Source organism: Hordeum vulgare, chromosome 1H, assembly GCF_904849725.1.
Source record: "Hordeum vulgare subsp. vulgare chromosome 1H, MorexV3_pseudomolecules_assembly, whole genome shotgun sequence".
Taxonomy (NCBI): domain Eukaryota; kingdom Viridiplantae; phylum Streptophyta; class Magnoliopsida; order Poales; family Poaceae; genus Hordeum; species Hordeum vulgare.
This window is the reverse complement of record NC_058518.1, coordinates 489,396,739-489,411,956: the sequence shown is the minus strand read 5'-3', so window position 1 is coordinate 489,411,956 and position 15,218 is coordinate 489,396,739. Positions and strand designations below refer to the sequence as shown.

Sequence of the window (15,218 nt, the reverse complement as noted above, 5' to 3'; positions counted from 1 at the left end):
GCTAAGGAGAGGGATGGTTGGTCATGGATGAGAGATATCATGTATTTAACTTGGGGCAAGGCACATAGAAAAGTAATGATCATCTAGGCATATATCAAACATTAGGCATGTATCCAGAGGTAGCCGTGCGTGTTTGCAATAAGAACTTGCACACCATCTTTTGTGCTACCATCCCGCTATCAACGGGGCCAAAAGGAACTTATGGAGATTAAGGTGCTCCTGTCAAAGAGCACCGGAACAAAGCATTAACAATCAATGGATACATGGAATCCTCAAACTATAGCCTATCCCCTTTGGTGTCCCAAGCTGTCACCATTGGGATCGCCGGTTCCGGACTATAATAGGTGCATAATACTCATAGATTGGATCTAGAACACAAATATATTCATGAAAACATAAGGTATTCAGATCTGAAATCATGGCACTCGGGCCCAAAGTGACAAGCATTAAGAGTAACAAGTAGTAGCAAAGATGATAAACACCATAGTAGATGATAGGCAACATGCCCCCAACAATCCGACGAACTATTACATAATCTAACTCATCCAATCTCTCCCATCCCCTTCACCTACAGCAGGGAATTACTCACACATGATGGGAGAAGCCATGGAAGGATGATGGAGTGGTGATGGTGATGATGATGGCGACGATTTCCCCTCTCCTAAGGCCAAAACAGCCTCCAGATTAGCTCTCCCGAAGAAGAACCCAGGGTGGCGGCGGCTCCGCGTCGAGAACTTGCAAAACGACTTCTGTTCTAGGGTTTCTGCGTCACGAGTAAAAATAGGAGCCGAAATAGGGCACCAGAGGGGGGGCCCCACCCAGGCGGCCTCCCGGCACGGCCAGGGGGCAGGCCGTGCCAGTAGGTCGCCTGGGGGCCCTATGGCTCCCCTCTAGCCCATCTTCTGGCCCATGGTTCCTCCTGGTGCGTGGATTTTCTCTATTTTTATGGGAATTTTCCGGGACGTCTAAATATCCATTTTCGTGCGCACAAGAAAACCATACAAACAGCTCTACTGAAAGCAGCGTCAGTCCGGGTTAGTTTTATTCAAATCACGCAATAATGAGGCCAAAACATTAGCAAAAGTGTTTGGAAAAGTCGATACGTTTGAGACATATCAACTCCCCCAAGCTTAGCATATTGCTTGTCCTCAAGCAATTCAGTTCAACGAATTGAACGCGACAAAGAAAACTTTGACAAACTCTTTTGCTTCATCAGATGTATATAAACATGCACTATGAACAAGTCCAAAAAGTATTGAAGTAATGCTATAAAGACAATGCACAAAGCAATCCTTCGATCATGTGAAGAGTTTCAAACAACTGAGAAAGAATAATATGTAACTAAAAATCATAACGAGATCACAATGCACATGACTTGGATATACTAGAGTGGTATCTCGCTAGCCCCCAAGAGTGAAGAAAAACATAAATGCAGACGCTCCTTCGGAGTATTAAGGGAGACTAGAAATAAATATTTCAGAATAAGCAATATCACAATCATGCAGAAGACAATGTGGTGCTTTGGTACAATGCACATTACACTCAGAATGACAACTATGCTCTCTATAGTTGGTGCTTTTTATAAGAAGAGGACAACTCAACAGAAAAGTAAAATAGATAGGCCCTTCGCAGAGGGAAGCATTGATTTGCAGAGGTGCCAGAGCTTGAGCTTTAAAACAGAGATAAATTTTGAGTGGTATGCTTTCATTGTCAACGTAACAACTAAGAGATCTCAATATCTTCCATGCTAAATACATTATAGGCGGATCCCAAACAGAAAAGTAAAGTTTTAAAGCTCTCACGTCTTCGTCTTGTCGAGCCCGTCTTGATTATTTTATTTTCATGATTTGTTTGTGCACTAGTAATGACCATTTTGCCCTTGCCTTTGTTTGAGCCTTCCAAGAGGGAAGCCCTCTCCGGCAAAGCTTTTCGGTGTGTTATTGCGCTTCTTCCCGGAGTATTCATCGACCCCTAGGCAAGCCAACCTCTTGCTATGAGCTCCGGACATGCGTGATAACTTTGCTTCCACTTTGTGTGTTCATGTGTATCACCTGTTAGCCTGCATTTGCATGTAACTGTGACATCATTAATAACAGTCCCTAGTAATGTTATTCATCGAACATACGCCCGCAGATGTTGCTCTTGCATAGTTAATTTATAATGCTTATATCCTAGTACATAATGAGGTGCTGTGTGTGACGCTGAAGAACCCTTGCTTGCATTTTCTTCAATAATGGCACCACGCCTGAGTCCGAGCTGCTTTCGGCCGTCCGGGGTGGATGCCACTTTATATTTATCTTGTTAGCAGTAGTCCCGTGTTCTGAGCTGCTTTTCGGCCGTCACGGGCAACTGTTGTATTTCTCCCTGTGGCGCTGACCCTATGCTCTGAGCTGTGCTTCGGCCGTCTTAGGGAACTGCCACTTTCTTCTTATCAACACCGTCTCATGCTCTGAGCTTCTTTCCAGCCGTCGTGAGTCGGAGTTAAGTTATTCCGGTAACGTCCCAAATCTGTGTTGTAAAGACCGTTCTGGTGGCTACCAATTTATTTGTTGATTTTATGCGAGGGTTCCGGAGGTCCCACCTACATTTATAATCGGTGAAGTAATAGTTTGCGATTTATATTATTCTGTTGAGATTACTGTCTATGATCACTTTGCGTTCTATTCGACAGTTGATGAATGTAGTTTAATAGTAGTGGCTTAATCCTATTAATTATCGGATTGTGGTGACATCGGAGTGTCAGCTATGACACATAATATTCAGGATAAGATACCTAGCTGGTTGATCAGAGTCACCTGTCCAGGCCCATCCGCACAACCACCTCTTGCCGATATGGGACGACCTTGACTTGAGCTGTTCGCGTGATCGCTCTCACCGGTACCTCCAAAGAGGGAGGGTTATGCACGCGCGCTGACCCTGATCAGGTAGGCGGTGATAACCCTATGAGCCCAGTTAAGTTGAGTTGGGTACCTGTCCCCGTTTGGGACAATTTTGTTTGGCCACGACGGTGGCAGGTGTCATGAGGACACAGGGCCACCCAGGGCAGGACTCCGGAAGGGAGTGGTTGCCGGTGGTACGATGAGAGGGTCACGGTTCAGGAAAGTCTCGTTGGAGAAATGCTGGTCCACCCGAATGGGATCACGAGGTCAGTGCTCCAGAGTGTGGGTAAAGTGTGAAACCTCTGCAGAGTGTCAAACCTATTCGAATAGCCGAGTCCACGGTAATGGACAGCCCGATCAGACCTCAGTAGATGGTCAACCGTATCTATGATAGTAATGATGGAAGAACTTGTCCCGTGTGAACATCAGAGGATGTTGATGACATGATGTGTTAGCCAAAAGAGGGCTATTTGATGAGTGGTCAGATGACCGTGTGATGTGATCCATTCAGGTTGGATCACGAGTATGTCGAGGGTTGTGGTACAACCCAGAAGAGAGTAAGTTGATATTCGGTAACAGTAAACTAGTTAAGTACTTGTTGTGATCTTTGCCATGCTAGTGAGGTAGATTACATGTTTAGTCTATGACAGGCTATGCTTGATTTATATTTTTCCTGTTGATTCCATGCCATGCTTAGAATAGCTATTATATCATCATAGTGCTTGCTTTGTTACATGCTTGTTTGGATGCCCTGTATTTGGTTGTCTTGCGAGTACATTCAAAGTACTCACCTGGCCTGGCACGTGGCCAGTTGCAGGAGAAGACTCGTCATGCTAGATCGTAACCAAGCCAGTCCTGCGAGTTATGGAGCCCAGCCAGGGACGTCGATGCCGCTGTTTCAAGACCTCTGCTGCCATTTAGCTAGCCTTGGAGTCATGTAATATTGTTGTAAGCAACAGTATTGTAATACTCCATTATATTAATAAAGCCATATTTGCCTAGAATTCTTGTATCATGCTCTTGACGTGCGTCCGGTCTTATCCTGGGGACGGACGTGTGTCGGCCCTCTATCGGGGTGCTACACAGGGGCAAAGAGCTCCATCACCAAACCGCTCGACGGCGGCTCGCTCACTGCAAGGCGGACGCGCATCTGGCGAGGGGGGTGGCAACGGAGCAACAAAAGTAGCACAATCTGGTACAAAATTACACAACCAAGTGCGAAAATTACACGCACACAATAATTTGTCTTTCTTTTCTTGAAGTTGTGTTACATCACATTCAGTTAAAGCCCTGATATAGAACTACTTCTACTTCCTTCACATTTTCGTGTGATAACTGACTGCATGTGAGTGAAAATGCTTCCATGAGGCCATGCTCTATGACAAACCTCCTTTTTACTGACTAGGCTGAGAACATATGGTATAAGTGCAGCGCTGCAAACATATAGCAGGCGTGTAACGCAGCAGCATCTGCTTCTAGTGTCACCAAGTATAAATTGAAAAAACATGTTCGGACGGCCAACTAAGAATTAGTGGAACATGAGAGCATTGGTTCATCTCAAATACAAAAAAAGATAGGACTCCGAAGTACTCCTAAAGAGTAGATTGATCCAAGGTCTGAAAATCATGATATGCATCAGGTAGCATCATTTTAAGATGACCAACGCATGTTGCAGAAAAGCTATAGATTGTACAACTATGGAATTTTGCTATGAGAAAAATACTCTGCAAGGCCACGAGATTGAGAGCATAGAGCCTGATGAACAAATGGACCTTTAGCAAATTAGCATAACTCTTTTTGGGCTTTGACGACAGAATAACAAGAAGAAAGGTCCCTATCTGAATATAGGAAATTACGAGTTCGAACATAATGAGCACACACTTGACAGAGTATGCTATAAAGAAACTGCATATAAGCTAACCCCATGGACTTCCCAGAATATGCTACTACAACTGAATTCCCCTCTATAACCATGAACATTTCAAGCACGAGCACCAAACTGGTCAGCAGAAAACCGAGATCTTAGTGCTACCTAGGATCCGTGTAGACAACAGATAAGGTCGCCTCGCCAGTAGACACACTGGACTTGAGTACTCAAAATATCACAACACGGCAGCACCGGAGGCCATGGGCAATCTACGCATCATACTATCAAAGTTCCAATGCGCCTACTATAGTGGAGCGAAGGTACAGACTACCAGTATTTCGGAGCAGCCCAGATTAGACACCGGAGAGAATGGGGGATTTGCACCTTCAAATTTGGGTCTCTGGATCATAGTTTTAAATAGCCCGCTATAGCCCCGTTATAGCCTCGCTATAGCCTTTTCAGCAGGGTGCCGCTAAATGGTATCATGTACAAATATGCCGCTATAGCTCCGCTATAGCTGATTTAGAGGCTCGCCGCTATTTGCCGTAGCCCGCTATTTAAAACATTGCTCTGGATCGAGCCAATCCAGCAGCGGCAGGGATGGGGGCCGTGGTGGGGCGCGTCGGACCCGTCTCCACGTCGCCGTCCTCCTTGTTCTCCACCACCACCCCCGTCCGCTCCTTGTCCTTCGCCCCTCCGGCGCTGTCGGCGGAGGCGGAGGTCTTGAGGTTCTTGCTTCATCAGTCGTGTTCATGGCATCCCAGAATAGCGTCAATGGAACCCAATGAGGAGGGCACTTGAAGCGTGCCACATCCAAGATGAGCGCCATGTCTTTCTCGGTGTGATAGCCGCCGATGGGCGAGAAATGGCCAGTCCCAGTCTGCACCCCCGCACGCCACATCATATGATCTAGCAAGGGGAATCTTGGGGTGAATTGCAAAACAGAGAGAAGGTGTTTGCATACGAACCTGCTTGAAGGGGCTCCTATGGTAGGATGAGATGAGATGGCAATCCTGGGAGGCGGCGCAGCGGGCGAGGTGGGCGATGGTGGTCTGGTCAGCGCGGAAGGACTGGACCCTGGCGCCGGTGCAGTGGGCAAGGCAGACCACCTTGCCGAAGGTGATACCCTCATCCTTGACCTTCTGGTGGGGCTCGCAGCAGTCGAGCATGGACTCGTCGAACCATCTCCAGGGCCCCTTCCACGACCGCCCGGGGTCGATGGCGAGCGTGTTGAGCACGACGGATAGGGAGGTGAGGCCACAGAAGGCCGGCTCCGACTGCGTCTGGAAGTAGGAGATGAGGTTGAAGAAGCCCTCCATGGTCCCGCCCTACAGCGCCTCCGCGAACAGTCGCTTCCCCTCTGCCGACGCGAACTCCACCGCCGACGGCGACGGACGCATCCCAGAGAGGTGCGGGTGGCTTGGAGAGGCTCGTCTACTCCAGATCTGGGAGGAGGAGGAGAGGAGAGCGTGCGGCGGCGCCGGATCTAGGAGAAGATTGGGCTAGCGGCGCCGGATCGGAAGTGGGGAGCCAGTGGCTCTCGCAGAGGGGAGAGGACTAGCGGCGCCGGATCGGGAGGAAGGGTGCGATGAGGGGTGTGAGCTAGGTTTTGGGCTGCGAGTGGGGTATCTTTTTTTCCCACTAGATAGATGGATGTATGGATGTGGGTTGGAGATATGGATGGATGGATGGATGGATGCCATATCATCGATCCGTGGGAAGATTTCTCATTGGTTCGGAAAATCAATGATTTAAAATAGTTTTCAAGTACTAAAAATAGAGAAATTTTGTGATGCATCTATCAAAAATATTTTGCGAAAGGGCACCACACAATTTTTTACTAGAGTTAGACCACATTTTATGGATGAGGACCAATTTGTATGCATTTCCGATCTTTCTAGGTTTTTTTAATCATTTTCCAAATGGCAAAAATGGATTTTTTGTGAAGAACCTACCAAATATTTGTTGCAAAATTGGACTCCATCAATTTTCTAAAATACTAGTCCATATTTAATATACAGTTGACCAAATTTTTGGGTGTCAAAAACTTTTATCCACCTCTCGTGAAAAAGACAAATTTATGCCGATTCAGTAGGAAGCGGGTCAAATTTGAACTAGAGGTACCTCATAGTTTTCTCATGATTTTTTGCAAAAAACCATTTTTAGGTAAATAAGTATCTATTTAATCAGGGATCCAACAAAGTTTTGGCAAGATTCAACCCCCAGCTATGAACGGTCATGCCCGCTGTTTTGACCGCATTTTGAAACAGACATAATAAATTCGAAAAAATTCAAAAAAATGCAAAACCTTCACGTTGTGTCATCATATGTGACCAAGTTACGAGGAAAAATAATAAACTTGTAATACGGTGATTATTTAAAAAAAGTGTTCTCAGAAATGAGCCATCATGTGTGAAAATCAATGGATTTCAAGCCAAATGATCAATGCTATGGTAGCATTCATGGCATAGTTTGTTCAAATGATCTCATATTTTGCAGAAGGGTGCATGTTGGAATGAAAAACAATGTTGTTAAAGGGACCTTTCATTTTCTTTGCACAAAAAAATCAATTTTCTTTTTCCGAGTAACCCAAATAAGTTTTTTTGTGAATGACCTACCAAATATTTGTTGTAAAATTGGACCAAATTATTTTTGTAAAATATTAGTCCCTATTCAATGCACAATTGAGCAAATGGTTGGGTGCTAAAAGGTTTCGATCCACCTCTAGCGAAAAAGACAAATTAAAGCTGATTCAACACGAAGCGGGTCAAATTTGAACTAGAGGTGCCTCATAGTTTTCTCATGATTTTTTTCAAAAATTATTTTTAGGTAAATAATTATCTATTTAATCATATATCTAACAAAATTTTAGCAAGATTCAATCCCTAGCTATGAACGGCCATGTCCGTCATTTCGGCCGCATTTTAAAATGGGCATAACAAATTAAAAAAAATGCAAAACATTTGTGTTGTGTTATCATATGTGACCAAGTTACCAGGAAAATAATGAACTTGTAATATGATAATTAGTTTAAAAAAGTGTTCTTAGAAATGGGGTATCACGTGTGAACATTCATGGCTTTCAAGCCAAATGATCAATCTTATGGTGACATTCATGACATAGTTTGTTGAAATGATATAATATTATGCACAAGGGTGCATATTGGAATGGCAAACAATGTTGATTAAGGAAGTTTTCATTTTCCCTGTATGAAAAATTCATTTTCCATTTTTCAAGTGAGCAAAATGAGTTTTTTTGTGAAGGACCTACCATATATTTGTTTCAAAATTGGACCAAATCATTTTTATAAAATACTAGGCCATATTTAATGTACAATTGACAAAATGGTTGGGTGTTAAAAGATTTTATCCACCTCTCGTGAAAAAGACAAATTTGTGCCGATTCAGTTGGAAGTGGGCAAATTTGAAATGCAGCTGCATTATAGTTTGCTCTTTATTTTTTCCAAAAATCATTTATAGGTACATAAGTATCTATTTAATCAGAAATACATGGTGTGGTGGCTTGACGTCGAGGTTTGGATGGTGGTCGAGGGCTCCAACTCGAGAGCGCGTGAACTTGCATGCCAATCGCATGGTCACCGCGTGACCGTTGCGTTGCCATCCGTTCTGAGTGGAATAGGCATGTCTGGTGGGTTGGACAATCCCTCGGTAGGTGTTATGAAGAAGAATACAATAGAAGAATCTCACGAGGAGACTGAACTAAGCTCAAACATGAATTATCAGCCAAGTGATTGATTAGCGGTGCGGGTAATGAACATAGACAATGTTCCTAAATTTTAGCTCAAATGGATGAATCTAGGTGCACTTGCTTTGCAAAGTAACACACTATGCAGAAATATGGATGTTGAAGCTGGGATCAAATGAATGAATGGATTGAGCTGAAATTTGGTGTATGATGTTTATTTGGGCATATGAAGGCACTATAAAAAAATTATACCATTTGGACATGCCAAAGTGACACTTCCTTCACAATGTGCCAATCTGGACAGAAAATGGTATTTGAAACCGGGCTCACATAGATGAATGGATTGAGCTTAAATTTGGAGGAGGATGATAATTTGGGCACATTAAGGCACTGTAAAAATTTCATAAAATTTCGATAAAGAAAAATTGTACTTCCTTCACAATGCTCTCTACTGAACAGAATATTGGGAAAAATATTGAGGGAAACTGGCTGAACTAAATGAGCTAAAGTTTGGTGGAGTGAGGTTATATGGTCAGTTTAATCCCGTGGTAATTTTTCATGAACTATAAAGCAATATAAAATGTAGTTGCTTCACAAAATGAAAATATTACCAGAAACAAAGATTGGCTGATGAGCTTACATGGATTGTTAGATGGGGCTAAAATTTTGTGGAGAGCTATGTTTTGGGCACATAGAAGATGTGAAAAATTCAACTCATCAGGATATTTCTATATAGTACTTCCTTCACGAAGTTGTTAGCTGAACAAAAACTTTGGAAATTTGCTGAGAAAGATTTACTAGGCAAATCGTTACGAAAGTTTTCATGAGGCAATGATTTGTATAGGAAAGAGTGCCCAAAAAATATGAGGGTAATCAAAGAAATAGAAATAGAACTTCCTTCACAAAGTGCTATTGTGAACAGAATAGGAAAATGAATATTGCTGAATTATTTTTGAACAATGGAAGGAAGGGTTTTGACATATTTGAGGAATATATGTTCCAAAGTATTTATGAGAATTGTTTGAGAATTTTTGGAATGACAGAATAGTAGGATGCTTCACAAACTAGGATGAGGTGGGATAGAATGGACCCACGAGTGACATGTCAACATAGTTAGAACATGTTACGACATTTTTATAATCTTCGTAAAAGTTATGAAGATCTCATCTCATGCAATTACGACGTTTTTGACTCACATCGTCATAATTTATATGTAGATTTGATCCCCTAAAATGGCTTACGACAATCTCGGATGAAATGGTCATAGATTTATGACGAATTCATCAACGACATCTTAAACAATGTCATGCATGAGCATATTTCTTTTAGTGGATGGCGGCGATTTCCCCTCTCTGGAGGCCAAAACAGCCTCCAGATTAGATCTCCAGAAGAAGAACCGATGGTGGCGGCGGCTCCACGTCAAGAACTTGCGAAACGACTTCTGTTCTGGGGTTTCTGCATCACGGGTAAAAATAGGAGCCAAAATAGGGCACTAGAGGGGGTGGGTCCCACCGAGGTGGCCTCCCGGTGCGGCCAGGGGCAGGCCGCGCTAGCAGGTCGCCTAGGGGCCCTGTGGCTCCCCTCCGGCCCATGTTCTGGCCCATGGTTCCTCCTGGTGCGTGGATTTTCTCTGTTTTTTATGGGAATTTTCCGGGACGTCTAAATATCCATTTTCCTGTGCACAAGAAAACCATACAAATAGTTGTGCCGAAAACAGCGTCAGTCCGAGTTAGTTTCATTCAAATCATGCATGAATGAGGCCAAACCATTAGAAGAAGTGTTTGAAAAAGTCGATACGTTTGAGACGTATCACCGGGCGGATGGGGCGGCTGGCCAAGAGGCGAAAGGATGTGGCTGCGTCGGCGCGACAGGAGCGGAATGGATGGGGAGAAACAGGAGTGGGGAGCGACATGAGCGGGATGTGTGGGGTGGCAAGGGGATGTGGTGCGGCTAGGGTGTGTTATTTTTTCTTTCCCCGTGATCCCACCTAACTCTAACCCAAAAAATCACCTCTTGGGTGGGTTAGATGCATCTAACCAACTCTGACCCACCTATTTGAATTTTTGAGGGTTAGATCAGTTCAATCTAACCAGCTCTAACTCTAACATATGGATCCAAACAGGGGCTTTGACTAGTAAGATTGTCTAAGAATAAATAATAGTGTTTTGAAACATGTGTACTTTAGATTGATACACGGTGTTTGTGATATCATTTAAGATATATTTTAAGAAGTGAACACCAGCCCAAAATCACATTGCCACATAAAGATAATAATATATTGTTTTCATCCATTTGTTCTATGTTAGGTTGTAAAAGAAGGAGATAAGTACACTGACGGTCACTGTATTTGAGTCGAAAGCCCACTACGATCACTGGACTTTGGAATACTCTTATTACAGTTATTATATATGTGTTGAGGTGATTATACAGTCACTGGCTCGCCGTATAGCTTTGTATTCAGTCGAGTTGACTGGTCAACCTAAGCAACATTCACTAGTAGAAAACAGGGCTTTGGTCCATGATACGTCTCCATTGTATCTATAATTTTTTATTGTTTCATGCCAAAATTCTACAACTTTCATATACTTTTGGCAACTTTTTATACTATTTTTGGGATTAACATATTGATCCAGTGCCCAGTGCCAGTTCCTGTTTGTTGCATGTTTTCTGTTTCACAGAATATCCATATCAAACAAAGTCCAAACGCAATAAAAAACCTACGGTGATTTTTTATGGAATATTTATGATTTTTGGGAAGAAGAATCAACATGAAACGATGCCCGAGGGGGTCAAAAGCCCAGGAGGCGCGACCCCCCTAGGGCGCGGCTGGCAGGCTTGTGACCAATACCTAAGGCGGTTGGGTCCCTTCTTTCGGCGCAAGAAAGCTAATATCCGGAAGAAAATCGTGTTAAACTTTCAGCCCAATTGGAGTTACGGATCTCCAGGAATTTAAGAAACGGTGAAAGCCACAATCTGGGAGCGCAGAAACAGAAGGACACAGAGAGACAGATCCAAACTCGGAGGGGCTCTCGCCTCTCCGCCGCCATGGAGACCATGGACCAGAGGGGAAACCCTTCTCCCATCTAGGTAGGAGGTCAAGTAAGAAGAAGAAGACGGGGGGCTCTCTCCCCCTCTCTCCCGGCGGCGCCGGAACGCCGCCCGGGACATCATCGTGTGACGGTGATCTACACCAACACCTCCATCATCTTCACCAACACCTCCATCACCTTCCCCCATCTATATTAAGCGGTCCACTCTCCCGGAACCCATTGTATCCTCTACTTGAACACGGTGCTTTATGCTTCATATTATTATCCAATGATGTGTTGCCATCCTATGATGTTTGAGTAGATTTTCGTTGTCCTATCGGTGATTGATGAATTGTGATGATTGGTTTAATTTGCTTGTGGTTATGTTGTTGTCCTTTGGTGCCCATCATATGAGCACGCGCGTGGATCACACCATAGGGTTAGTAGTATGTTGATAGGACTATGTATTGGAGGGCAAGGGTGACAGAAGCTTCAGCCTAGCATAGAAATTGATGCATACGGGATTGAAGGGGGACCAATATATCTTATTGCTATGGTTGGGTTTTACCTTAATGAACGTTAGTAGTTGCGGATGCTTTCTAATAGTTCCAATCATAAGTGCATAGAATTCCAAGTAAGGGATGACATGCTAGTAGTGGCCTCTCCCACATAAAACTTGCTATCGGTCTAGTAACGTAGTCAATTACTTAGGGACAATTCCGCAACTCCTACCACCACTTTTCCACACTCGGTAAACTAATGTATTGTTTCTTTATCTAACGAGCCCCTAGTTTTTATTTACGTGTTCTTTCTATTCTCGCAAACCTATCCTTTCACTCCTACAAAGTACTTCTAGTTCCATACTTGTTCTAGGTAAAGCGAACGTAAAGTGTGCATAGAGTTGTATCGGTGGTCGATAGAACTTGAGGGAATATTTGTCCTACCTTTAGATCCTCGTTGGGTTCGACACTCGTACTTATCGAGAAAGGCTACAATTGATCCCCTATACTTGTGGGTTATCAAGACCTTTTTCTGGCGCCGTTGCCGGGGAGCAATAGCGTGGGGTGAATATTCTCGTGTGTGCTTGTTTGCTTTATCACTAAGTAGATTTATTTTTTGTTCTAAGTTGTTCTCTATATTTAGTTATGGATATGGAACATGAAATACCAAGAAAATTAGGTGTACTTGCTACTCATGGAGATGGGGAACCTCCTAAAACCCTCGATGCTCGTTATGTGGAAAATATTAGGCACTCCTTTAATTATCCTGAGAAAACCCCATTCATTTATACAATGGGATACACATTGGATCAACGTGAATACTTTAGGGATTATTGCTTGACTCAAAAAGGGAAACTATTATGGGATCAAATTCATATGTTGAAATGGTATGCTTGGGAGCTATGCTTGAGATATGATATTACTTGTTGCTCTAGGATGAAGGCTCAACACCTTCCCTTTTCTTGTAAATTTAATGCTAATGAAACCTTGGCTTATTATGCTAATGGTATATATGATTACTATGATGTGGAACAAATAGAAGAGTTTGTTGCTTTTATGGGTTCTTATGAAATTGAAGCTCTGTTTAAAAGGTGTGATGATAATGATGATGCTGCTTACCGATCTGAAAATTTGGTTATGCTTCGTTATTGTTATACTAATTATGAATATAATGCCCATATTTATCGATTTATGGAGAAATTCTACGCTTCCCAAGAAGAGACTAATATTTTGCAGGAAACTATGGAAGAAGAAAATGCTGAAACTGTGAGCTCATTAGATGAAAAAGATGACGAGGAGAGCGAAGAACAAAAGGAGGAAGAGCGTACTAGCTACCCATGCCCACCTTCTAATGAGAGTAACTCTTCAACTCATACATTGTTTAATTCCCCTTCATTCTTACCGAAGGATGAATGCTATGTTGATTGCTATGATCCCCTTGGATTCGTTTGAAATATCCCTTTTTGATGAACTTGATGCTTGCTATGCTTGTGGCCATGATGCCAATATGAATGTTGCTTATGAAGATGAACTTGCTGTAGTTCCTTATGTTAAACATGAAATTGTTGCTATCGCACCCACTTATGATAGTCCTATTATCTTTTTGAACTCTCCCAACGACACTATATCGGAGAAGTTTGCTCTTATTAGGGATTACATAGATGGGTTGCCTTTTACTATTACACATGATGATTTTGATGAATATAATATGCATGTGCTTGCTACTCCTAATTGCAATTATTATGAGAGAGGAACTACATCTCCACCTCTCTATGTTTCCAATACGATAAAATTGCAAGAAACTGCTTATTATGTATTGGCCTTTACTTGATGTGCATGAATTGTTATTTTATGACATGCAATGCATAGGAAGAGAGTTAGACTTCACCATTGCATGATATATGTTACCTTGTGCTCACTACTTAATTACAAATCATTGTTAATTAAAATTGGCTTTGATATACCTTGGGATCTGGGTGGATCCATTATTTGAGCACTTTATGCCTAGCTTAATGGCTTTAAAAAAAGCGCTGCCTGGGAGACAACCCGGAAGTTTTAGAGAGTCATTTTTTTCAGCTGAGTGCTTTTATATAGTTTAAAAACAAACAAAAATAAAGAGGGGAACTTAAAACTTTTTCAAAAAGAGAAGCGATTGAAAGGCGATGCATTGCGGAAGTGAGGGTCGACCTTGAACACTTGTGTTCATGCCCATGGAAACAATGTAGAATTTTTCATGGAAGTTTCTCGCAAAAATAATTATCCCCTTGTACAATTCCATTGTATTATAAAAATAATGTGCCAAGTAAAGCCTTTATGATTAGTTTGGGTGATAGTTGTTTGATCATGCTGGAAAAGACAGAAACTTTGTGCTCACGAAATTATTTTTAATTCCTATACAGAGAGTGCTATTCAGTTGATTCTTTTTTATTCTGATTTATATACAAATTTCCTTAATTATTATAATTGTTTCAGAATGTTTGGAGTATCAGAAGTATGGTATAAGTTCATATTACTACAGACTGTTCTGTTTTTGACAGATTCTGTTTTCTATGCATTGTTCTCTTATTTTGATGAATCTATGGGTAGTATCGGGGGGTATGAACCATGGTGAAGTTGGATTACAGTAGATATAATGCTAATATGAATTTTTAATGAGTTCACAAAAATACTTAAAGTGGTGATTTACTTTATTATACTAACGGATCTCATGAAGGTTTTGTTGAGTTTTGTGTGATTTAAGTTTTCAAGTTTTGGGTGAAACCACGATGGATGAAGGAATAAGGAGAGGCAAGAGCCTAAGCTTGGGGATGCCCAAGGCACACCAAGGTAATATTCAAGGAATACTCAAGCGTCTAAGCTTGGAGATGCCCCGGAAGGCATCCCCTCTTTCGTCTACAATCTATCGGTAATTTTACTCGGAGCTCTATTTTTATTCGTCACATGTTATGTGCAAATTCTTGGAGCATCTTTTGTGTTTATTTCCCCTTGTTCTTTTATGCACCATGCTGATATGAGATATTCCTTGGTTGATTTATAGAATTCTCTTTGCACTTCACTTATATCTTTTGAGTATGGCTTTATAGAATGCTTCATGTGCTTCACTTATATCATTTGAAGTTTGGATTGCCTGTTTCCCTACACATAGAAAAACGCCATTTGTAGAATGCTCTTTTCCTTCACTTATATTTGATAGAGCGGGGCATATCTTTTGTAGAAAGAACTAAACTCTCATGCTTCA

General features: G+C 42.2%; 1 protein-coding gene across 1 annotated transcript; it reads right to left on the bottom strand.

Moving 5' to 3' along the window:
- Positions 1-5,299: 5,299 nt before the first annotated feature.
- Positions 5,300-6,134, bottom strand: LOC123401657 (glutathione gamma-glutamylcysteinyltransferase 1-like). Its single transcript, XM_045095504.1, has 2 exons — positions 5,715-6,134; positions 5,300-5,626 (listed from the first exon to the last, which is right to left on the bottom strand). Exons 1-2 carry the CDS (start codon positions 6,063-6,065, stop codon positions 5,300-5,302), a joined length of 678 nt encoding a protein of 225 aa, XP_044951439.1. The 5' UTR covers positions 6,066-6,134.
- Positions 6,135-15,218: the final 9,084 nt, after the last annotated feature.

Bases quoted from the DNA above. Each gene is read 5' to 3' on its own strand.
- LOC123401657 (XM_045095504.1), bottom strand. From the start codon at position 6,065: ATGGAGGGCTTCTTCAACCTCATCTCCTACTTCCAGACGCAGTCGGAG. The intron at 5,627-5,714 runs GTTCGTATGCAA...GCGGGGGTGCAG, and splicing joins ATAGGAGCCCCTTCAAGCAG to ACTGGGACTGGCCATTTCTC.